The following is a 26,750-nucleotide window of genomic DNA, read 5'->3' on the forward strand; positions in this document are numbered from 1 at the left end:
GTTTTTACTCCGAGACCTATTCAAAGATGAAAGATACCTAAACTAAGTCTGTTCCTCTTAGGCTCCCTATCTGGTTTAATAAACTATTTCATCTGTTTACATTGCTGCATCTTATTTTTCTGTCCATACCCACCTAGTCAGTCACCATGTTCTCTTGATTATGACTTACTCATTTCTCAAATATACCTTCTCTTTATTCCTTCTTTCACTGCTCTCGTACTTCAGTTATCATCTCTTATCCATAGTAAACTTTTACTAAATTCCCAGAATTCAGAAAACTAATACTCAATTTCTGTGATCTTGCTAAAATAGATATGTTTATATCACTTCCCAACTTGCAAATCCTTTGTCTCTTAGTTTCTTACAGAAAACAGGTCAAACTCTTAAGCAAAGAGGGTCTCCTTCCTTTTCACCTACCTCCACTCATGATGTGATGGATTCTCTCACGCTAATCCTTTCCCCCAGAATACCTTCATCTCTCAGTGAACTCCCTGATTCCCTTAAAATATCCACTGGTCTGGTTGAAATATTCACTTAGACAAGACGCCTTGTCTTATGTATCCTTATAGGCAGAAAATTCTCTCCTGTGCCTTTTGGCACTTTCTTTGTTCTGCAGACCCTGCTTGATTGTGAACTAACACGGTACACACACCATAAACATTTTAAAGTTCTAAACTAACAAAGCATCTTTTGGGATATAAAGGCCACTAAAATATAGTTGTCATTTGTTTTCCCCCCAAATTTCTGGGATGCCCTACTTCTTTGTCTTTCCAATTAAAACTGACATGTCTAATCTGGTCATTGAAATTCAAGTGTATAATAATGTTTTCATATTTGCCTCCTGTATCTCCCTTTTCTCATGTGAAAAATAATGAGAACCCTTGTAAAGTAATGGAGTAGAGAGAATGAAATTGATTTCAGAGACACCAAAGTAGAATGGATCAGACATGGTAATGGGGTGAAGAAGAGAAAAAAACCAGTGACGACTCCCCCAGCGATACAGTTTCGTATAGTACAGTACTGTAGAGTCTGGTCTAGTCTGCTTTTGAAGTCCTTTGGGTGCTTCACATTTTAGCATTGTAAATAGCTAGATAGATGGGATTTTTTATTTTAATAGCAAGTAGTAACATTTACTGACTGCTTATTACATGCTCTGGTGTTAAACATTTTGCATAGGATAAGTCATTTCATTTGAATCTTAAAATTTTTAAGCAGTAGGTACTGTTATTCCCATTTTCAGATGAGGAAATGAGACACAGATTAAATGACATGACAAGGTTCACTTACTAAATTGTGTTAGAACTGGCATTCTAACCCAGGAAATCAGATCTAAAGCTTGTGCTTGTAACTGTTGTAATATGTTTGTTACTTTTTCAATTTAAAATATAAGGCCTGTGTGTGTGTCGGATTCTAAGATACATAGCAAGTAATAAAGTTAACGTCCATGCCCAGGTTACCTAAATTATGTTTGGAAGACACAGCCGATCTTTGAGTCACTATGTTTGCCTGTAGAGTTTGCAGCTATGTCTGACAGGAGGAAAAAAACTGACAAGTTAATTTTTAGGTTATGTCCAAAGAAGTCTTGGGAGCAGGGGAGAGTTCTACACAAATGCAGCCTATTGGGAGGGATCTGGTAGAAACTAATAAGGTGATACTGAGCCCGCATTATTTCTTCTGGCCTGCTTTTGAAGCGTTGTTGGAATCGCCTTTTTTTTTAAGTCAGTGAACGACCTTGCGCACCTATTGACTTGGCTGAGAAATTGGTTCTGCATTTGTCAGATTACTGATAAATTGTTATACTCCAGTTAATATAATCTTCCAGCGACGTGAACAAGTACTGAACTGAAAGGTAACTACAGTAATAACTCCAGTAATAAAACTGAAAAACGTGACCTTCAATTGCATGTCGTAGTACTTGTTGGAATAAGCTGTATTTACTGGCAAGATAAATCCATGAAAAGGACCAGGGAAGAATTTTTTCCTACTTGACGTATTATAAATATGATCAGAATAGAGAAAATGCAACGTTTTGATAGTCTACAAATTCTACGCTTGACTAGATGTAGAAGTTCACAGCTACTTTTCTCAGCAGAATATAGGACTGGAAACATTTCCCACTTGTCCTCATTGCTTCCCAATCTTAGCCACCATAACTAATATGTGTCCCCTAGGTAACCAGTCTCTTCATTTGGGGTGAATATCCTCCTGTATAGAGTTAGCAAAGGAAATCACTGAGCAGCATTTTATATATGTTGAATAACAGTACCTCGTAAGACCAACTACATTCAGATTCCTCCAGAAATCTCATTTATGCCCCTATTAGCAGAGGAAGAGGGGACAGTGAAGCCATGAGCTCTCCAGTGAATCCTAGACAAATCTCTATGACTCGCTCAATTCCAAATTTAACTTCAGCCACAAACTAATTGGCACATAACCCCACATAACCCATTTAAAGATGATGACTTTAAAATGCTAAGCAGAATAAAGCCTATTGGTAGAGCCTTTTGTTGAAAACAGATTTAATGTCTGTCCATTGGAAAAGGGCTCCAAATAATGAAACAACCTTGTAAATTAGATTAGTGAAAGTACCCAAGAATTTTGCAAGAAATACAGCAAAGTATAAGAGCTATGGGCCGGCCCGGTGGCTCAGGTTAGAGCAGCCATGCTCCTAACTCCCAAGGCTGCCGGTTCGATTCCCACATGGGCCAGTGGGCTCTCAACCACAGGCTGCCAGTTCAATTCCTCGAGTCCCGCAAGGGATGGTGGGCAGCGCCCCCTGCAACCAATATTGAACACGGCACCTTGAGCTGAGCTGCCGCTGAGCTTCCGGATGGCTCAGTTGGTTGGAGCGCATCTTCTGAACCACAAGGTTGCCAGTTCAATTCCTCGACTCCTGCAAGGGATGGTGGGCTGTGCCCCCTGCAACTAGCAACGGCAACTGGACCTGGAGCTGAGCTGCGCCCTCCACAACTAAGACTGAAAGGACAACTTGAAGCTGAACAGCACCCTCCACAATTAAGATTGAAAGGACAACCTGACTTGGAAAAAAGTCCTGGAAGTACACACTGTTCCCCAATCAAGTCCTGTTCCCCTTCCCCAATAAAATCTTTTTAAAAAATAAATAATAATAAGAGCTATGTTATTTTGATTGATCAGGAGTTGGTTGTAGTCACACAATTTTTAGAGGATCTATATAAGTAAAATTAGGAATCTTTAAGTGTAAATGACATATAATACCTTAAATGACCCCAAAAAAATTTTATTGAAAGATATGTAGCAGAAATATTTATGCGTTTGAAAAATCAGTCTCGAAAATGCTTCCAGTTTTTAACAATAGTGGAATTTTCAGTGTTTTGATAGTTCTTTACAAATTTAATTGGTTTTCTTCACCTCTAATCTTAGATTGTTGGAGAAGCAATGTGAATCAGGCTTCATATTTATAATTGTGTAGGTACCTGCTTGTTGTAGAAGTTGCACTTTCTTGCTGATGGAGTGTAAGTTAGAAGTGGCAGTATTGATAACACTCCTAAATTTATTTTGCGTATGTGCTTTGTTCTTGCCTGTTTAATCACCCGAAGAAAATGGGGGTCTGGGAGTCCCTCATTAATTAATGAGTTAATATAATTGGTGAGTTCATAGATTAAAGCTTGGTTCAAGTAATGCTGTATTTGCAAATTAAAATATAGACAATTATTGTTAATTAGCAGATAACTTCCAAAATGCATCTGGTTTTTACAAATAAATGCCATTGTTTACAAGGAGTACCATGAAAGAGAGCGTATATAAACCAACAAAATCCCATCACCTGGACTGGACATTCAAACTAGGATGTTTTACAGTTGACCAATAGCCACCATAATTTGGGGCAAAATATTTAATCAAGATATCCCCCATTGCTGACACATCTTCATTTAACACTTTCTGATGGTGTTGCCTGAACTTCTTGAAGGTTGTTAACTTTTTTCTTTTTTTTTCTTTTTTTAACTTTTATTTATTTTGAGTGTGTTTTTCCAGGACCCATCAGCTCCAAGTGAGGCACTAGTTTCAGTCTAGTTGTGGAGGGGTGCAGCTCACAGTGACCCATGTGGGGATCGAACCGGAAACTTTGTTGTTTGTTAAAAGCACCACGCTCTAACTAACTGAGCTAACTGGCTGCTCTGAAGGTCGCTAAAATTTCTTTGAGTGTCAGTGTTTTAGTTGATTATAAAATAGTTTTAATTGTTCTTCCCATCTCTTTAAATAGCAGTTCATAGCAATAATATCTAATAGTCAGAACTCTGTTAATAATTTCTAATATCAGGTACTACTTTTACTTTGTATCTTTTGTGGGGGGGGGCTTAATCCTTCTTTTCTACTGATGGTAATAAGATACAGCAAAGCAGTGGACTTCTCAGAATACAAACAGTTGTTTACTTGTAGCATGCCTGTTAAAGTACTTAGAACTTAAATCTTTTGCCACCCATTTTTTGTTCCTAAATAGACTTTAGGCATGTTAATTAAAGACAACTACTGCTTTGACGTAAGAAATGTTTAAAATGTCAAATTTACATTGTTTATTTTTTCTATAAAGCACTAAAAGTAATGTTTAATTTTGTGATTTTCAATAGTTAAGTATCTCTTAGCCCTTTGTGAGAAGCATACTAGTTATTAAGGTTAAAAATAGTATTAAAGGAATTTTAATTAGTTCTTCTAAGTTTGCCTATTTTCTTTAAACGTTCTGTACTATATTATTTATCTAATAAATACTTTTTTCTGTCAGCATTAATATTTTATAACTATTATTCATTCTGAGTTGAGTGACTGGCCAAACTTTGTATATTTTTTTTCTCAAGATTTTCTCATATTCCTAAAGTAGTAACATTGAGATTTTCCCTAGACTGTCAGAATTACAGCCTGTATAACTTGTGGCACAATAAAGTTCATTGAGTTGTATAATTAATATTAAGGGTAAGAGAAAAACACCAGTATCATAAGATTTTTGTGTAGTAATTGTTTTTTTTAAAGACTTACAAGAGGGTTATGTCCCAGTCTTTCTCCCTGAACTACATTTTAAAATGATTCAAAATGCTAACATGTACTTAGCTTTTTGCTTTTTGGATTGGCATGAGAGGTTACTGTAAGAGAACATTTCAGTTTCAGTGATGTTAAAATGTGTTCAGTAGAACATGATAGTAAGCCTTAGAGTCTGCAGCTAAAGAATTATAATTCAGTTGATTTTAGCATAAAGTCTTCCAAACTGGTTGTAGTGAGCACTAAAACAAGGATAGATACCCATATATGGTTGGAAAATGGTTTTAGCCTATATATTGTATCTCTTGACATACCTATAAAAAACTCTGAATCAGACTAAAGCTGGAAGCATTCCCCACCTACATTCTTGTGTGTTGTATTGAGCTGGTAGGTAAAAGGGTAAAGCAGTGATTCTCAACTGAGGAAACAGCAGTTCTGTTACACTGTATTGAGCAGTAGCTCAGATCATTGCCTCTATTATTATTGTTACTATTATTTTATTTTTATTATTTTAAAAGCTATCTCCTTGATTGTTAGTATGTGCAAGGTACCAAGACTCTTAAGGAAAATTACTGCATATGATTCCTTGTTTTGTTGAACACATACTATATACAAGGTACTGTTTCCGGTTCTGAGGATATAGCAATGAATAAACAGAAAAAAATTCCCTGTTTTTGTGTAATTTACATGCTTAACGTATCTGCCTCACAACCTTATCAAGCAGGTGTTACTGTCTCCATTTTCCCTGTGAGGAAAGTGAAGCTCTGAAAGTTTTCATGACTTGCCTAAGGTTATACAAAACCAGAATTTGAAACTTAGGTGCCGTGAACCACTACCTATGCTAAGCTGTCGAAATTATTTCTCTTTGGAGATCAATGAAAGAGAACAAGTATTCTTGATGTCTCAAACAGTAGTTATCACAAATCCCATTGAAGTTCTGATATAACTCTCCCCATCTTAAAATTATGCATGAAATTTTAGGAATTCACAGATTCCCAAGTGCTCATTCATAGGCGTCAAGTTAAGAACACTTGTACAGGAAGGTCCTGTCCACAGCTCACAGATACACAAGTGCCACAACTTTCTCCCCACAACAAGCCAGCGACAGGCATTACTTATTGATCAGAGTGGTCTTTTTGCTAAAACGGGATGCAGCCACACAGTCCTCCTAAAAACAGGACTAATGGTCATCGCCATTGGCATTCACGATGAAATACATTTTTTAATCCCAATCTTAGAATCTGCAAACAATTTTTCTAAGTTGGTGTAGTAGAAAGTACAGATTTGAAAAATAAATATTAGATTTTTTAAGGAAAAAATACCATTAGCATTGGTATTTATCAGAATTTAAATTAAAATACTGTGATTAGGTGGTCTACATAAGGAAATACTGGTAAAAAAATTAAAGATAATGGCTATGCTTAGTTGTATTCCCTTCTTATCGGTGTTCCTTATTAGAAAGCTTATTGATAAGTTAGATGTGTGTTGTCACTGTTTTTAGATTTGAAAGTCTGTTGCTGACTTCTGTGATTTTTCTTTACTTCAAAATTTGAACTGTTTTTGGTTTTTTCCAACCATAGGGCTCTGTGGTAAAAATTCTTGTTGGTTGAGTTACTAATATTAAAACAAATTGATAAGCATATTTATAATATCCATAAACTGGAAATAATCCAGATGTCCACCAGCTGGTGAGTGGATAAAGAAAATGTCATACATCCATGCAATGGACATATTTTTTATCAATAATAAGTAGAAGGAACAAATTACTGATAGAAGCAATATATGAGTGAACCTGACTCTTTTTAGCAACAAGTAATATTTATAGATAAATGAAGCAACTGGGAAAAAGAGTCCCAACCATCTCATTAAGAAATGCAATTCCCATAATTGTTTACTTTTTATAGTGAGTATTTTTAAATAGTAATTTCTCTGTTCATTCAGTCAGTTGTGTCAGTGTTTCTGTTTTTGGATTTTAGTAACTTTATACTGTTATGCACTCATCACTACCAGCAGTTTTAGAACAAACACTTTCATTACCCCAAATATTCCCTTGTGACTCCATATAGTGAGTCCCCTGCCACCCCCAGTGTAGAAAGCGCAGGGACGTGTTGGGTGCTCATGTGTCCCTTGCAGCAGTATGATGGGACAGATGTGGGATCTTTGTCCTTCCTTTACTTAGTAAACATGGGACATTGGCACTTCCTGTGGCTCTTCTCCTTGTGGTATGTACAGGTGTACTCGTCCATAAGTTACCATTTCTTAGGAAACAGACCTCTCACATTCGTTTTTCTTTCTAGCTTGTTTCCTTTGTGAGAGTCTCTGAAAATGCTCAGCCACAATATATTTTCTAAGTTACCAATTTTCCATTTTAAGTTTCCCATGCAAGTCTGAGACCCTTTACAGAAAGAAGGGACGTGTCTCCCTTTACCTTAGCTATGCAGTCTACCACAGAACATTTTTTTAAGTTTCCTAAAGTCAATTTGTATTTTGGTTCCTATCAAGTCTTTTTTTTTTTTTAATTAAAGTTTATTGGGGTGACAATGGTTAGTAAAGTTACATAGATTTCAGGTGTTCAGTTCTTTAATACATCATCTATATCTCACATTGTGTGTTCACCACCCATAGTCAGTTCTAAGTCATTTTTATTTTGTTCACAACTTTAAATCGTTACCGATCTACCCCTAAGAAAGACTTCTGTAATAGTGGATTTCCTAAAGAGATTCTTATTCTCTCAAGGTCAGTTTTTTAAGGAATTTGAATCTGGTCTTTCTTACGCTACTTTTAACCATTTTCCTTTATGAGGAAATTAAGTAATTAGTAATTAATGGAATTCTGCAACAAATTTCTTTCAATCTTCAGTCTTCTTCAGGTTTAGGAAAATCCTTACACATAACTTTAGCTAAATTCTAAACCAGTGTTTAAATTCAGTTTTTATATCTCTGCCTTCTACTTTTGCTATTAACGGGGCTTATTATTTAGTATATTTGTTCCTTTGCTGAGAAACCCTCAAGGAAGATAGTTCATTTCAGAGGTAAGGTGAAAGAGCAGAAAAAATGGAAGGGTTTTGTGGGTAGTATAAGTAGAGAGACAGAATGGTTCGAGGAGGGTGGATTTCCAAAGGTTTGAGCTGGGGAGAAATAAAGAGAAACTATTTTAGTTGATTTTGAGGCCCCAGAGTACCAATTAAAGAAGTTGATTATTGAATGTTATTTTTGTCTCATAATTTTTTTATAGTTATAGTTCCTCTTAAGATAATAATTTTGACATATTGAAAGTTGGCCATAAGTCCAGTTGTTAAGTCACAATTGTCAAAGTCACAATTTTTGTCATTTACCATTTTAAGTGTAAAAATCAAGATTACAGAAGAATCAAGATTACAGTAAGAATCAAGAACAGAAGTTCTTCCTAGAGAAAGTTTTGGCTTTGACAAAGAAGCAAGAGATCACTAGAGTCAAGAAAAATGGTGTCGTGTAATTACCTGGGAAGAGACACATAAAAATTTTTTTTTTTTTAACAAATGTGTCTTTTCAACCAGATTCTCAGGTTCCCTGACCAAGCAGAGGTTAGGAAGGGGCCACATAATCAGTAAGCCCCGTTATTGATCTTGCAGTATGCCATCATGAAGGTTTGTGACCTTCATGAAGGTAAGTGACCCGGGGTAAAGTTTTGACCGATCACTCTCCTTTGCCTGAGTTGGTCACTGGTTTTACTCATCTTCAACCTTTAGTACTTGGGGCTAGTTTGAATTGGACTGGAGGCTTATCAGGCCTATGCCTCCATCTGTTCCAAATGTAGCAGTCACTTATTCAATGAATGGAAACAAGACAGTCCAGGAGAAAACAAAACACATGAGACATATTAGTATGTCTCATATTTAGCTCAAATAGATGAACAAAAAGCAAAACAACTAGCTGAAGAATTAAACTAATGGCAAAAATATTTACCAAATAATACACCTCCAGGCCAGAACCAAAAGGCCTAATTGCCTTACATTATACAAAGACCTATTTGGTGCAATCCTAAAATAACAAAATAAATTTAACAGTGTAAGCTCAAAGAACCGTTTGGAGCTCTCATTGTTGAGAGTGACTCATCAGATAGCAAATTCAAAGAACAAGCAGAAGTTGGTCACAAGCAGTCCATTCAGTACACTTGTTTGCCAAAGGGCATCATTTGGAATGATACCCAAAGAAGGTCTTGGGTCAGTTGTCAAAGAATGAGAGACACCATTCAATATCTGAAACAAACACAACGCTGAAGTTATTGATTACTTAAGAAAAAGCTATCCTAGTCAGACACGCCTCCTCTGAACAGAGCAGTCTGCTTGCTAGTCTTACAAGGTTTCAGGGAATTAAGAGTTCAAAGACTGACGAATTTTCAAAAACAGGAGTGAGTTAATATCAACTGTAGAAGCACTGGTACTCAAGCGAGACAATTGTTGATTAGTTGGCATTGAGGTGAGTTTTTTAAGTTGTAGATAAAAATAGCAAAGAAGTCATCAAAAAGTGACACCACACAGCCCAGCTACATAAAGGATAAAAGAATGCAGGAAGATGAGTCTTGTGTGTTCAAGCGGTTGGTTTGCTCTTTGGGATGTTTAGGCAGTTCCTGTCCCCAAAGTTAGCACATTCCCTCTAGTTGGATTCAGAAACACAAATTTGGAGGCATCTTTCATTGGAACCCTAAGATTTTTTTAATGTTTCTCAAATAGATCATTATAGATCTATGTGGTTGTGTAATGTCTACATGGCACTATTATAATACTATATTTAAATGATTTTTTTTTACATTAAATAAGCCTGACTTCAGTTAAATTTTACAAAGTAATCTCTTCATTTGTCCCAAATTTGTATGCATGCTATATAGTGTGGAGTATTCTTAAAGCTTATAGTTGGTTCAACTTTTATTTCTTAAAATTATAAACTGGTAAGAACCATGCAGCTCACAAAAGTTAAGGAGACTATGTTCAAGAACCAGAGAAGAGTCTAGAAATGATGAGTTCAAGTTTAGAAATAAAATATAGGAGCTAGTAAATGGCAAAGTTAGCAGCTAACTTTCTGTGGGGTTTTTTGGAGAAGTCCCCATTCAGAAACAGAAAAAAATATAGTTGATAGACCATGTATTTAAAGCCAGGAGTGAAGGAGAAGGTTTTGAATGGAGGAAGGCCACAGCAATACATGGCATCCTAAGGAGAAATAAAGGAATGGCATAGAGATATAGGTGAAACACAGGATATCTTTTCTAAGAGTATAGGCTGGAATGTTAGAACATACAAAAAGATTGAACACAGACAGATATATACCAAAGTGAGTCCATTCTTGATTGACTGACTTTCAGAAGTAAGGGCCTATGGATAATTGCAGTTTGCAGAAGCATATTCACTGAAACAAATGGTTATAGGTTGATTAAAAGTGTTTAAGCCAGTTCTTGTAGTTACTTGTTAATATGACTAAAGAACTGTCATTTCTTGATTAAAAAGGTTTAAAACCTGTTCTGGTGGCTACTTTTGTATTATAGCCACTGACCAGTTATTTTTTTCTAGGAGTGTGGGAGCTTTGTAGTCTCGTGTTATCCCCCACTTTGGAAACTTTTAGGAGCTTCTTTATTCTCAGTATACTGAAATTTTATCATGATAAGCCTTGGTATGGGTTGTTTCTTTTTGGTGTTATTTTGTATTGATTTCCAGTATTTCATCATGGTAAGCACCCAGACGTTTTCAGCCTGGGCATTCGTATTGTATTCTTCAGTTCTGCCTCTGATTCCTGACCATTTTCAGACTCTTTGTACCTCCCCCACTTCAGTAATAGATATTTGTCCGGCTTTGTCTGCTAATTCATTTACCATTCATGTATCTCAGAGGTCAGCAAATTTTTTCTGTAATTCCAGGGTAAATATTTTAGGCTTTGCAGACCAGATAGCTCCTATTGCAACTTCTTAACTCTGCCATTTCTGCAAGGGAGCAACCACAGACAATTCACAAATGAATGGGCCTGGCTTTATTTCCATAAAACTATATACAAAACAGGTAGTGGGCTGGATTTGTTTACAGACCCCTGCTCCATCCTGTTCATCTTTCTAGAATATTAGCTCAATGAAGGCAGGATTTGTTTTTTCTTTCCCATTGGGTATATCTTGTACTTGGAAGGCACTCAACTACTTATGACTCAAGGTTACAGTTGATTCAGGAAAAAGGGGTCGGGGGGACATGTCTGTCACTGCCGTCTTGTAACCAATAGAATATCCCTTCATGCTGTTCTTCAGCCTCCCCCCCCTTTTTTTCTTAATAGAGTAAATATTTTATTCTAATTGAATTTAGGATGAGACTGGAAGTCATGTTTGTAATTCTCAAATTTCTTTCTACCTCTGATGTGTTATAAATAGCCCTACCAGTAGCGTTCTTGTTTTTGGAATGCTTCATGTAGTATGGTATAGTAATCATTCTAAAGAAATCTGCTTGCTTGGATGTCTAATTTATATAAGAAGCACATGAATACAAAGATATTACCTAATAATTTCTTTTTTCTTTAATAAGGTACTAGCGTTTGACAAGTTTGCACCATGCGTGAGTATAAGCTAGTCGTTCTTGGCTCAGGAGGCGTTGGAAAATCTGCTCTGGTAAGTCATTTATCACTGTACCTAAGCTATTCACTGCAAGATATGTTCTTTTTCTGTTGAGTTTCAGGTTTTGATTATTTGTTTTCATTTATTTAAGGTGAAATCCTATAGTGATTTTAGAAATACTATATTTTTCTTGTAATTTTAGTCAATTTTTAGTTGTATCTGGGTAGAGCATACGTATTCTCTCTGGAACAGTGGTTTCAGACCAACATAAGGCATACCAGAATACAGTTTGAGCTAAGCACAGAGGGTGAGTGCATATAAATATATGTCTGTCTGCATTTCAGAGCCAGATAGGAATGAATTTTGGTCTTTTGTCATTGAGAAAAATAATATACATATATTTGTTTTATGTTGGAAAACATTAAATAAAGCTTACATAAAAAATCCTTCTCAAATATTACCTTTGACTATCCAGTTTTTACATTATTTTAGTAGCCGTGTTTTGTATCAAGGAATAGTATAACAAGAAAAAAGACACAACTTGATGGTGGTAGGTGAGGAAGGGACAAAACTTAGGGAAATTAACTTGATGAACAGTTCAGAGTTTAGCAAAGTCCCACAGTAAGATAGATCAACCATCATCTCACTTGGCACTTAGTGACTACCTAGCACAGAACTTGACATACTTGGATCAAAGTTAGAAGTGCATGCAGCAGCGTGTGCTGCTTTTTCATTTGTAATTCTGTCCGAGTGACGGGGAGGGGTTTGGAGTGTGCACATACGGGTGGACACGAAACACTTCGCCACTTTCTGGTTAAAATTCAAATTTAAGCCCTCGAGACTGAAACTGGAGACATTTAAAGGTTGTGTTTTTTTAATACATATCTCTAAATTTAGAATTACCTAATAAAGAAAATAGTGATTACTAATTTTTAAAAAAGCCTTCTAAGATAATCTCACCAAATGCATACATTCAAATGTAGTAGTGGTTGTATTTTTTTCATCAGTGGCATAACTACCTGTGTGAAATCAATGTTTTCAAATGTACAGATTTTGATTTGTTCTCTTCTTTAGAACTGTAATGGTATGTTGTATTGTTTGTTTTTTTTCAGACTGTACAGTTTGTTCAAGGAATTTTTGTTGAAAAATATGATCCTACGATAGAAGATTCTTATAGAAAGGTATGGTATTTGAAAGTCTTTTGCTTCTTTCTTTACTATAAATTATTGTTTTTAGCTTTATAATTACTGAAAACATTCAGTAATTTACAAAGTAGGATGAAGAAGCAGAATTAATTATAAAGTTAGTGGGGAAAGTTCACACTTGATTATTTCCTAGCATTGAATGTTTACCAGTTTATGAGAATCTTAAAACGCTTGTACTCAGGGGTTCTCTCTCTCTCTCTCTCTCTCTCTCTCTCTCTCTCTCTCTCTCTCTCTCTCTCTCTCTCCCCCCCCCCCTCTCTCTCTCCCTCTCTCCCCCCCTCCCCTCCCCGACAATTTTAATGTATCCTGACCCCAACATTGTAATTTGATGCACAAGCTTTAGAGCTAGGTTATCTATTTTAAGTGATAGCTCCATATGCTTCACACACCCATCCCAAAGACTAAGTAAGCACTCTCACATTCCTTCGTTTTAACCTAAAGATGTATATACAAAGTCTCCCTAACCTTCCTACTATGATAACTCCCTGAGAAAGTGCCACTGCTCATAATAGAAAGGTGTATTTCTCTGTCCACTAACACAGCCTGTGACAGTAAAACTTAACGTGCAGACACTGTTAAACAGTAGGGGGAGAGCTGTCTCCCACCTTATGCAGAGGCTTGTTGCTCTGCTGTTTCCACCCCTCCCTCTCTGTCCAGTCTACCAAACGAACGAAACCCCTTCCTGCACCCCAGCTGTGAAGCGATATAACTCTTTTTCCACATCCAATTCTAAATACTTTTTTCCTAGGAAATGTTAGATGAAAAGGAGTAACAGAGATGTATAATTTATTTGATAGCTGTCTTCTGCTTCCTTGCTATCAGAAATTGTATTCCAGTGCGGTGCGGGGGTTGTGGTTATCTAGGGAAATGAAGGTTATCTAAAGTATGGCAGAATTGAGATAGAATCACTTCTGATAATATTGGAACTATTAGTGGTTTTAATATGTTTTTGAGCTTTTTCGAAATCGTTTCTTTTCCAGAATTTAGTACTGAGCATTTCATATAAAGCTTGGATCTTGTAGGTATCCGTGTGTTGAGTCAGAATACATAGTTTTTCTGTTAAAAGTATTGCTTGAGATTAGAGTTACTATCACCTATGTCTGTTTTAAATATCATAGAGTCGCTTTTCTGTATACTAATAAGATAGTCTCATTTACATAAAAAAATGAAAGTGCTATTTTAACTTTCCTCTAGCAAGTTGAAGTAGATGCACAACAGTGTATGCTGGAAATCTTGGATACTGCAGGAACGGTATGTAAAACGAAGTACCAAGTATATGCACAACTCGGGCAGTATTGACCTTGTAAATGCTAGTAATATGTAGACAAATAGTTAAGCTTATTTAAAAGTACTACTTGCATTAAATCTTAAAGCTGTTTTTCTTATTCTCTTGAATTCTGTTTTTTGGTGTGTGTGTGCTTTATAATTACAGTGGGTCAGTTATTGAAGAAATAAATAGATAAATTGGGTGAAAATTTTCATAGTCTCACTAGGACTTTTTAAACAAGTGAAAATATACTACCATATTTTAAATAATGTGGAAAATACTTGGGTATGCTTGCCTACCCACTCTTTGTTTATTTACTTACTTGCTTGCTTACGTGATACATATTTATTCCTCAGTGGCTATGTGAAGTATTTTTAAAGGAATCTTTCCTCCTTCGAAGTATTTATGGACTAACTAGGATTTGTTGGTATCTGAAGGTGAAGGGAACATTTGTTTTGGATATGTGGTGTTCATGAGTACCTGATACGCGCTGTGGACTGTGTTCTTACCCTCAAAGGCTCACAGTCTAGTGAAGGAGGAACAGTGTGGGAAAATGGAAAGATATAGGCAAGCACGCTGGTGGACCGCCTGGAATTAGAGCAATCAGAAAAAAACACTGCCTTTAAGTAGCTTAAGAGCATCTTGCCACAGACTATAATTTTACGAAATGTTACATAATACTACATTATTCTTTATTGAGCTCTAATTATAGACTTTGAAAATTGTCAAATTAACTGTCACAACATCATTGGGGGTTTTTTTTAACGTTACTGTTTTTTAATGATTCCTTCTTTCTACTGTAGGAACAATTTACAGCAATGAGGGATTTGTACATGAAAAATGGACAAGGCTTTGCATTAGTTTATTCCATCACAGCACAGTCCACATTTAATGATTTACAAGATCTGAGAGAACAGATTCTTCGAGTTAAAGACACTGATGATGTAAGCTGACTTCTTAATAAATAAATAAATTTTGTTTTAAACCCTTATTGTAGTGATAGCCAATTTATAAGTCAGAATTTAAATCCAATTTAAAGTAGGTTTATTTTGAGGGTGTTGTTTTTCAAAAGGTTTTGCTTTGAAATGCAAAAAATGTATCTTTAACACTCATACATATTTCAAATATACCGGGGGTGCCAAACTGGAGGTGCTCAAAAAAAGTATACAAGTGGACACTTCAGTCAGTGTTGTTCAAGCAGTAGTTCGCCGTAATCAGAAATGTCTGGATGCTGGTGGTAACCACTTTGAGCACCTCTTGTAATTGCAGAAGTCAAACGTGACTTGTATCATCCTTTGTTATGGGTATATATTGAGTATTATAATTTTAATAGTTTTTCCTTTCTTAAAATGTGTATACATTTTTTTGGCACCCTCTTTATATAATGTGGAAAATAAGAAATGCCACCCTCTCTGCTTAATGTATGTAAAATAAATTCTATATTCTTCCTATTTTTAAATCATGCTTTTGGTAGGGAGGAAGAAGAGATGTGGGTAGCAAATTTTACTAATAAGAGCAAATGATGTTCTGGCCACATTTCTGGTAGATTTAAGAGCCTTTTTAACAAGAATCAGTACTATATATGAACACATCTGAAGCGACTGTGACAGAAAGGGAGCATGGTAATAATTTTTAAAGGAAACCAACAGATATATTAGACTAATGTTAATAACGTGCATGCCCCTTCAGAGTGCACCATAATGGAGTTTAATCCTTATAGGAAACTTCAAAAGGATTACTCATCGCACACTAGATATAGCAGTGGTCCTGCAAATTAATCTTGCATCAAAATCACTGGTAAAGCTGGTTAACACAGAGAGCCAGGAGCAGCTCCTGGAGTTTCTGATTCAGTAGGTCTGGGAGGGGGTTTAAGAATTTGCGTTTCTAACATGTTTCCAGATGGTGGTGATGCTGCTGGTCTGGGCACCACACTTTTAAGAACCACTCTACTATCTATAGTTTAATTATAGCAAATACTGTGCAAGCTCAGAGGCACCTATGGGAAATGCTGCCATTTCCTGGACTTTTGAAGCAAGAACTTTGGGGAACCCTACATATTTACAGCAATCTCAGCATTTCTTAATATAATACTCCATATCTGTTCCTAAAGAGCCAAAATTCAGGGTGGCCAGTTAGCTCAGTTGGTTAGAGCGTGATGCTAATAACACCAATGAGTCTCTTTAAACATATATATATATATAAATAATTTTTTTGTTTGTTTTACACCCCCCCCCAAACCAAAATTCTTGATTTTTCTATTTCGGCTTTTTTTCCAAAAATTCTTTACAAAGTCAGTTTCTAAACGATTAATAGGAGTTTTGTAGAATAAGGGTTATTTTTCTGTGGTGTCCTTTTAAAATTAAAAACATCACATGTATCCTAACATGATTAATGTGGCCTAGATTTTTAGTAAATTAAGATTATTTTACTTTCTGGCATTTTAATATATACTACATGAGACACTGAAAATTTTACTTTAGGGACTTTCCAAATTTCTCCTTTTTGTGTTATGAAATTGAGAACTATTATTTGATAAATGCATGTCAGGAAACCAGAAAACTTAAAAGTTGATTCACATCTCTAAGAGAAATACTTTAAAATTTTGAAATATATTGATTTCACAGCAACACCCTTTTCTCCTTCCTTTTTGAAAGGTTTTGTGTTTTGCGAACTATAATCAGTTATAAGTCCATTGTGATATAGTTTTAAGGGGTTTTTACTCCTCTTTTATAAGTAGATCATAGCTTGTTTTCTAAAAGTTTCACATGAAAATTTCTCAAATTAATATTGTTAAGGGTTTCGTTTCTAACTGTAAATTTTATTAACACATTATTAATCTAGTATTTTTCTCTGGCATAGTATAAACAATAATCCTTCGAGTTGACTCTCAGAATTCTTTCACTTCGAATTTATATCACGTATTTATTTACTTATTTGTTTTTCTCAAATATATTTTTAGGTTCCAATGATTCTGGTTGGTAATAAGTGTGACTTGGAAGATGAAAGAGTTGTAGGAAAGGAACAAGGTCAAAATCTAGCAAGACAATGGAACAACTGTGCATTCTTAGAATCCTCTGCAAAATCAAAAATAAATGTTAATGAGGTATGGTGAAATACACTTAAAAAATTTGATTTGGAATTCAACATTCAAAATTAATGGAAAATAATGTGTATTAACACAACCCCAAGTTAACGTGTACTCGGCAGAAATCATGTTGACCTAGGTAGACATCTTATGTTAAATGTAACATGTTAATAAACAACAGTGCTATTTTAGCCTCTTTATTAAATGCTGGTACAGTAGAATTTACCGTGTAAAGAAGGAAAGCTGAACAGAAAATGATAGGGGTGGGGAAGACAGGTTAAGTCTACAGATGTATGAAGGATGTTACGTAAAAGATGGAGACAAATTCAAAAAGGCATGCATAATTCTTGCCTTGAAGGGGCCTAAAGTCATGTTGGAAAAGTACATAGAAAGATTTGAAGAAGAGTAAAGGATTGTTTTCTTTGGATGATGGTAAATGTTCTAACTGAACTAAGATTAAGATCTCTGCAGCTCCTTCAGCTTAGTACTTAATTTAAGGAGAAAAATTTTTACCCTCCCAAAAAATAAACAGAAAAGAACTTGGCAGTTGCCAAAGAATGGTTTTACTCTCTGGTTTTACTGGTTTTACCTGGTTTTACTCTCATTTCTTGACTGAATAGAGTATTTGCTTTCTGGGTTCATTTATATCCATGGAAAGTTCAGTTTTTTTCATTTTACTTTTTCATTTTTTGTTTATTGGGATTTTTTCTTCTGTAAATTAAAAATAATTAATATATTTGCAGATCTTTTATGATCTAGTGCGGCAAATTAACAGAAAAACTCCAGTGCCTGGGAAGGCCCGTAAAAAGTCATCCTGTCAGCTGCTTTAATATACTAAATGCATTGTAGCTCTGAGCCAGGTATGTTCATTTATATTTACCTCTTTTTTTTTTTTCTTCCTTCTTTTCCTCTAACTTTTAGCGTCAACTTAATTTAGGGCACTCTTGTCAAGAAAGCAAATACAGAATTTTTTGTTCTAAAAAAGAAACAGTTACTTTCTATTTAAGATATCTATGAGTTAGTATTATATCCTAGTAATTAAAATAATTTTTACATTTACATATCAGAAGTATTCCACGTGAGTGAATATTCTAGATAAGTAAATCCAATATATACTTATACTTCAATGGGACGCTAGTCTGTATTGACAGTACAGTGATGAACAAAATCAACCTCTCTTTGCCTTAAGCTAATTAAGGTCTGTGGAATAAAACGTAAAATATGATAAATGCTATGAGAGAATATAAATCCAGTATGATACTGATAATAAGTACCCCTGACACATTTATTATATGCCAGGCACTCTTAAGTACTGTCTATAAATTGAGTTCTTTCAACAATCCTGTGAGGCAGGAACTGTTATGATTCCCATATTACACTGAGTGAACTGGGGTACAAAAAGATGGTTACTTGTTTGAGCTCTGCTGTTAGTAAATAGCAAAGCCAGAATTTTAATCCAATGATCTGAGCACGTAGCTCAGAATTTGAGCCATGGACTGGCTCTCAAGTCCATGCTTGGTCACTATGCTATTATGAGTATATAGGAGCATATAACTGGGGCACCACACCAGTCAGATGTGAACTGTAGATTCAGGGAAAGTCTGTCAGAGTGAGAGACATCTAAGGTTATTTAAAGGTTAACTACAAGTTGAGTAGGGGATGAAGAGTTCCCGGACAAAGAGAACCACAAATACAACCCAGAGATGAGACGGCAAAGGGAACTGAGCATATAACATTTTATATAGTTTTCGAAAACAGTCATATTAAATGAGTCAATACTTGGTAAGCAATTAGATCAGTGCCTGGCACGTGGTAAACCCTCAATTATTAGCTACTGCTGTTTGCCAATGATAATGGTTTCCTACTCAGTTGTCATTAAACCATATTGTACTATACGTCTATCCTTGGGCACTTTTGACATTTATGGTTCAGCTTTTTCCTGTGTTAAATGGCCCTATACCATTTAATTCTGTATGGTTCTGTATCTTTTGTGGCGTTTTTGATCCTGCTTTCTGTTTAGAGATAGATATATCTTCTCATTTTTGATATCCTTCCATTCCTGTCCACAAGCCTGTTCTTGGCACACATGTGCCTGAGCTCACACATTCCCATCTGTCTTTTCCAGTTTGCTACATTCAATTTGCTAGGACTTAGGAAACTTAAACTCTATCAGACTCTAAATGAGCGCTTCAAGTTCAAGGCACTTACCAAAATTATTTGAGCAGCCACATATTTAACAACATTTCTGGAATTTGAAACAAGTCTGATCCCCAGAAAAATAATAATAAAGGAAACAGTTTTTAACCCAGGCATTTTTGCAGAAAATCATCCAAAGTAAATAAATATTTGTCAATGAATTCTGATTTTAGTTCTCTTATTTACATCACCCACAATTTTTTTAAGTTTAATTACATGTGATTTTAGTATAATACCAGCTTTTTCTGAGATCCATCTAAGAGTTGATAGCATCTGTTTAACTATGAATTAGAAAGTATATAACTGTCATCATGAACTATATTCTGTCTACTCTGAACCAGCTTTTTAGCCACTCTGACAGGAAGAGTGAGGCAGAACGGTCTTAATTTTCTGATACTAGAAATCCTGGTGAGATATACATTCTATACTTACGATGTAATTCTAGGATTGTAAACACTCAGAGGATCACCAGTTTTGTTAATGCACTAAGGTACATTCCCTTTTTGTATCTAAAACTTTTCATTTGACTGAGTTTCTGGAGGCAGCAGAATAGATGAAGTCATTCCAAAACGATGAAAACATCTACCCGAGCTTTGCTCTGCTATGAATTATGGTACATTGTCATTAATGTAATTATGAGGACAAAAGCCTGTATTACATTCATTTCTGACACTTTAACACTGTTGTGATGTGTTCCTTTGGCTGTTTAGTGTGTTATTTTTAACCCATCTTTTCAATATTTTACCTTTTGACAGGTCTGAAGAACTGTTGCCCAATTCAACAGTGCCAGCATTCCAACTTTGTTAAACCTACCAACATCTTAAATGGACTTTCTGTGGTGGTACCCTTTGAGAGGCGGATGAAAGCTACTCCATCAGTTTGCACATTCTAATCACTTTCCAGTATCACAAGAGAGATTTTTACTTATATAATAGTCCTAGAGTATGCAGCTGGTAAAACCAGAGGCTACAATCCAGTATTACTGCTAAGAGACATTTTTCATCCACCAATGTTGTACATGTATGAAAATGGTGTACTGTATACTTTAACACGCCCCATACTTTGTATTGGAGAGTACAATAATGTAAATCCTAAAAGCACCACTATTTTAGCATAATAAAAGAAAGTCCAAAGAGCTCCTATATAGACTACTCCAGATAACTTTGCTTCTTTGATACTTGTAGCTTATTGTAATTTTTTTTAAGAAATTCAAGGTCATTATCATTCTGTTGTACAAATAAGCGCTTTGATTAACACAGCTATATGATTTTTTTAATTTTTAAAAAAACCTGTGGAGACAGTGATCTTGTCTTTAAAATATGATAGTCCTTTCAGTATAATGTCTTAGATTAAAGACGTTGCCTTTAATATCTGTTGGGAAGGAAATGTCCAGACTTTTCAAATCTCTTATTATATGTTTCCTTTTTGTTTACATAGGGAACAATGTTTATAGTTGTGTGTACAGTGGGGGTCTACAACAAGAAGTGTATATTTTCAAACAATTTTTTAATGATTTAACAATTTTTGTAAATCATTTTCAGGCTTCTGCAGCTGTAGATTCTCACTGTGATCCCTTGCTTGCTCATGCATAAGTGTATTTGCAATACCAAATATACAGGTTTAGTATTTTTGCCTGTTAGTGATTGTTTCACATGTGTAACGTTTTGGTTGAGACGTTAAATGGTGGACGAGTACTGTGGATGTGAATGTGGGAAGTAATTTTAATCATGTGTAATTGGTCACAAGGCCTACGTTGCAGTAACTCTTGCTGTTTTATTTAACAATGCCTTGTTGCTTTGTATGCATTAACGTTTGGGTGTAAAGATTGTGTGTCTATCCAACAGGGAGCCACAGTATTTAAATTGACCAACCTAATGTTACAACGACTTTGAGGTGGCCAAATGTAAACTAAAAGCCTTAATTAAAGTGGTGCAATTTTGTATAACTTAGCATCAGTAGTTCAATAAATTTGGATTGCCATGCAAGGGCTTGTATTATAGTTACTTGCCACTTGAATGTGTTTTGTGTAATGTTTAACAGTGCTAGTAAATAAATATAGGCTTAACTTCTTTTTAAATGTAATAGGTGCATTTTACATAGTGTGGTCTCATAATTTGATATTTGGGCAAGCCAGACTCATTCATTGAATAAGTACAGAAATGATGAGTGGAAAATGTCAGATTTTTTTCCTAGTATCCTAGTTTGAATATCCACGTAACCACCTTTTGAATTTTTCTTGGGAAAGAATTTTGTAAATCAAGCAATATTACTTATGAACATACGCCTTCTGGGTAAAGTTCAATAGCAGTTTGAGGTGTAGGAGGAAGAATTGAAAATACTTTGACAGAAGTTACGCTTCATGGATTTTTTAAAAAATATAGGATGAAGTTATACTTAGAATATTATGGTTATAAAAATTTTTGAATTAAGTGGACTCAAGTACTGCTTTCTTTTTAGATAGCAGTTCTGTCTTTGTCTCATGTGTGCTGTGATGCAGTTCTTTCTTGAAACTTATAAACAAATCTTAAACGTCCTCAAAGTATTTGCCAGCCACTGGAGATATCAATTAGTGATACCATCTAATTTAGGGGTATCTGCTAATCCCCTAAATACATGCTATTTGAATGGGATATTTAAAGGCTCTCATTTTAAGAAGAAAAAGATCTTGTTCCTTATATATGTAACGTAACAGGGACCCATGCATTTAAAGTATCCATATATCTTTAAAAAAAGTTTGTTCTCTCAGAAGCTCCATTTAACTAAGAGACTTGGTTTGGCAGAACTGCTTCTATGTATAGTCATGGGGTGAAAATTAAGCCCAAAAAAGTGGGATTGTGGAGCACTAAAATCAATTTACTGTGTCTTGTTAAGATCCATTTGACCCTCTTTGAAGGCACCCACATTAATTCAATTTTAATAAATGTTTGTTGCTTACCAACTATGTTCCAATCTGAGTTACAGACTCTTAAAAACAGATAAATATTCAACAGGTAAAATTTAAGTACTACTGTGTCAAGCACTGTTCTAGGTCTGAGGATAGAGCAGCAACTGAGATCAACTTAGGACCCTGCCCTCCTAGAACTTATACTCTACTGTAGGGTTTCTCAGCCTCAGCTCTGTGGATGTTTGGTGCTGGATAATGAGTTTTGGGGGGCTGTCCTGTACATTATCGGATTTTTGCAGCATCCTTGGTCTCCACCCACTAAATACAAGTAATACCACCCTCCCCCTCAAGCAGTGACAACCAAAATTATCTCCAGACATTGCCAGGTAACCTCCAGTTATATTCGGGGAGGGGTAGAGTAGGTGATGAAAGGCAAAATCATCCCCGTTGAGAACCACTGATCTGGTGGGAAACATTAATTACGGGGGAGTGTTAGGGGTGCGAAATGGACAGTTTAGTAAGTAAGAATGTGGACTCAAACCAGACTTCGGGGGTTTCTCATCCCCACTTTGCCACTTCCTAGGATATGACCATGGTTAGGTGTATCGGTTTCCTTATCTGTAAAATGAGAGTGATAGATAATAGCACCACTTCATAGGAGTTAGAGTGAAGTAAATGCCAGTACCATCCTTTAGGATATATATACACACACAAGGTTTGACAATTAAGTTCACGAACTCATCCTAGAAAAAGTGCTACATATCTCATTGAATATCACTATCGTCACCTGTAAAGTACACCCCTTGGGAAGCTATGCATCGATGCCAGTGCCTAGTCCACCCTTCAAAGCAATTTTGGAACTCTGTTTTCTGGAATCACCATCAGAGCTGTCATTGTATTACCCTTGATGTCTGAGTGTCATCAAAATGTCTTCCTTTCAATGTTTATTTTCGGTTAAAGAAAGAGGTCACTGGGGCCAGATCAGGTGAGTAGGGAGGGTGTTCCAATGCAGTTGTTTGTTTATTGGCTAAAAACTCCCTCACAGATAGTGCCATGTGAGCTGGTGCACTGTCATGATGCAAGAGCCATGAATTGTTGTGAACATTTAACTTGTTCACACAGCCATTTCAGCACTTGCAAATAGTGAACTTGGTTAACTGTTTGTCCAGTTGGTACAAATTCATAATGAATAATCGCTCTGATACCAAAAAAGGTTAGCAACATTGTTGTAACAAATTCATGAACTTAATTGTCAAACCTCGTGTATATACACACACATTTGTATTTTATTAATAGAAATGAATAAAGCTGTGGTTGCACAGAAAGTACCATTATCTTATATATAACTGTACCTTAAGAATGCAGATCATATGTAAATGGACTTTTCTGGTACTGGAAAAATAGTAAATTCAGCCAGAAAATTCATGAGTTCTTTTTCATGTCCCCAAAGATACTTGGAGAAACTTGAATTTTTGGACAAAACCAGAAGAATATTTCACTTAAGTTTTCTAAGAAGTATACAAAAACCCTATTTTGAGTTTTCTGGTGATTCAACTTTTTTTTCTGAAATATATAATTTTTGCCACATGCGCATATTATGAGTACAAAGTTTTAAAACCTCCATTATTGAAAATAAGTTTTACTTTGCTTTTTTAGTCATCTTGTCTTTAGTGGGGCAGCAAACTAGGAATCAAAATTCCTCACTGTTTTTTTCTTTCATTTTATCTCAGTCTGTGTCTTTATTGAATTTAATCCCCACGTGTTGTCCTGTCTCCTCTCTTAAATGTTGGAAATGTAGGAAGGAGTTACAGTGTTTTATAATTAATACTCCTATGACCTTATCTTAGACATAAACCTTAGTCTGCAGGTTTATCTTTTTTAAACTATCAGTGAGCCTTAACCAATTGTGATTTACAGGACGCAAACTTTTTAAAAAATCTGTTCTGTAATTTGTTACAGTGCATCAATACAGCAGGTATTTTATGAATGCGTGAGAGAAGTGTAATATAATAGACTGAGAGCAGAAATAACGTTCCTTCAACTGACTATCAAGAGAAATGTGCATGAGTCTTTGTTAGGATATTGATAATACTTGTCAAAATTGGCTGCTAAACCTGTTAATGGAGAACTGAGTTTATAGGCTTGACAGTTTATCTTTGAAAGGTAGGTATAACACACTTTTTGCTAAACAGCTGTTTTCTAAAAGCTGCAAATTTTTAAAAAAGTATTCCACAGTTTGCACATAATTTGAATTTGTTCCTTTAAAACATCCTTATTAGTAGCCTCTAGATTACTAACCTTAAGAATTAAGAGATTGTGCCCCAAATTAGGGACATTGACCTGAATTTTGCATCGAAGAATCAACAAATGTATTCAGTAGTGCATGTCTGCCATGTTTTATCATTTGTACGCAATCAATTTCTGATTTGTCTGTAGGATGTGGAGAGAATTTTTACTATTTTGGTATAATACAAACCTAGTTGAACCTAATTTTTCTTATATAGCGACATAAATGAAATTGTCCAAATTCATCATTGGGTCCAAATGCAGGATTTTTCCTTAAAACATAAACCTTAACGGTATTTTCATGTGAATATTAAGTCAAAAGGTTACAGCAGTTTTTAAATAGGCAGAAATTAAAGACTAATGTGTTTGTCATCTGCCATCATTGCTCATTCAAATTTTAATTTATAGTGTGGTAGTTTATGTCTCCTGTGAGCACTACGTTCAGAACAGGAAACTTACAGTCATGCGCCTTGTAATGACGTTTCCGTCAACCATGGGCGCCTATAGGATGGTGGAGCACCATACAGCCTAGATGTGTGGTGTGCTGTACCATCTAGGTGTGTGTAAGTGCACTCTGGTGCTTGATGAAGTCACCTAACCATGCATTTCTGAGATTGCATCCCCATCATTAAGCAGCACGTGACTACTGTCAAACTAGAATGTGCAATATGCTGTGCTTAGGGCAGAGGGAAGTAGCAAAGAATAGATGATACGATAAACAGCAGTCCCTGCTGGCAAGGTGTGTAATGCATCAGTGGTGAGGAAGACCGGTCCAAAACTATCAAATAAGTGAAAATCTAGTAACTCATATTTAGCCTCAGATAGTTCATGCTCTGTTATCCATACTAATGCAAGTGACTAACAATGACAGTTGTATTTTGCTTTAAAATGTATGGACTAACGTATGGACCATTTGATTTCTATTTCTGACTAGTTTTACTCCAGTCAGTGTTAGATTCTCTGAGCAAATCAACCAGGGATGGAGAACAACATGGCTGATAGAAAAAATAAGTATATCCATAAAGGAAATGGAGTACAATCAGATTGACACGATGTAGAGTGGGTAGTTACCAGGGAGCCATTCTGCTGTTCTAAGGGAAAGTAACATACCTACATCACAGATTCTGACAACTGAAAAAACTGCTCGGGGAGGAGTGATGGTGAGCTGGAGTTAACCCAGCCAAACTGTGGGCTGCTTGGGTCTGAAAGCATGAAGGAATTAGCGTTGGACTGTGATAAGGAGAGCCCCAGAAATTTTTAAAAGCAGTTAATGAGAGAATTGGTTAATGGCTTATATGTGGGGGCAGAAGGAAAAATGAAATACCTGATTAGCAGAACCAGAGGGATTGAACACCAATAATGATAGAGAAACCAGCAAGGGATCATGGTTTTTAGTGCATGAGCAAAAGTGCTTGTTAAGACAAAGTTTACAGTAAGTGCAGTATTTTCTGAGGAGAGGCAGATTTTAACAGTTGGACCTTGAAGTTACATACAGGATGCAACTGAAACCATGAATGTTAAATTATTTTCCTAAGGATTAAGCATGAAGAAAGAAAAGTAGGACTGCCTGGCCTAAGTGGGCTGGGGATGAGGAAGAGAAGGTTGGAGTCCAAAGGATTGCTGTTAGACAAGGGCAGACAAGGCAGCAAATAGCCTTCTACAGTCTGAGAAGATGTCCTTGATGGCAAGGAGCAAGATAATGTTCCCCTCCACTTGTCTTATAATGCAGGCCAGCAGTAATTTCATTCTCTAAACACATCATAATTTATGGCGGTCTCTTTCTTAGTGAAGCATTGGCTACTTATCTAAGGAGATGATAGGATAGTTTGAAAATACCATCCGCTAATTAGTACCAGGCCTGTGGGTGTCTGCAGGAACTATAGTCTGTTTCAGAACCAGTGTTGACGAGCTTCAAATGCAGTTGCACCAAGATCATGGGCATCTCAAATACGCATCATTGAAATATTTCTGTATATACCTTTCCAATAATACAAACATTTTTGTTCCTCTTGTTTTTCTTAGATGGCACTTAGATTACCCACAAAAATATGTTAAGGAGATTAATTCTTATTAACTGGGTTCCATGTTGGTGTATTCTTTTCTAAAAAGATACTAGTGTCCTCATTAAACAGTATTAGTTCATAGGGCCACAATATGAATATGAGTACAAATGACCACAAATTTGGTGGTTTAAAACAACAAACTTTCTCCCAGTTTTGGAAGCCAAACGTCTAAAGGCAAAGTGTTGGCAAGGCC

The 26,750-nt window shown here is 35.7% G+C and overlaps 1 protein-coding gene across 1 annotated transcript in view; it reads left to right on the forward strand.

Moving 5' to 3' along the window:
- RAP1B (RAP1B, member of RAS oncogene family) overlaps positions 1 to 22,262 on the forward strand; it is a 39,710-nt gene extending 17,448 nt beyond the window's left edge. Inside the window, exons 2-8 of the mRNA XM_033117533.1 lie at positions 11,543 to 11,625; positions 12,684 to 12,752; positions 13,971 to 14,027; positions 14,847 to 14,987; positions 17,003 to 17,146; positions 17,872 to 17,988; positions 20,080 to 22,262. Coding sequence (XP_032973424.1) covers positions 11,569 to 11,625; positions 12,684 to 12,752; positions 13,971 to 14,027; positions 14,847 to 14,987; positions 17,003 to 17,146; positions 17,872 to 17,958 — 555 coding nt within the window. The 5' untranslated portion in view covers positions 11,543 to 11,568 and the 3' untranslated portion in view covers positions 17,959 to 17,988; positions 20,080 to 22,262. The remainder of the gene's footprint in view (positions 1 to 11,542; positions 11,626 to 12,683; positions 12,753 to 13,970; positions 14,028 to 14,846; positions 14,988 to 17,002; positions 17,147 to 17,871; positions 17,989 to 20,079) is intronic.
- The last annotated feature ends 4,488 nt before the right edge of the window (positions 22,263 to 26,750 follow it).

The sequence above is a fragment of the Rhinolophus ferrumequinum genome, chromosome 10 (assembly GCF_004115265.2).
Source record: "Rhinolophus ferrumequinum isolate MPI-CBG mRhiFer1 chromosome 10, mRhiFer1_v1.p, whole genome shotgun sequence".
NCBI lineage: Eukaryota > Metazoa > Chordata > Mammalia > Chiroptera > Rhinolophidae > Rhinolophus > Rhinolophus ferrumequinum.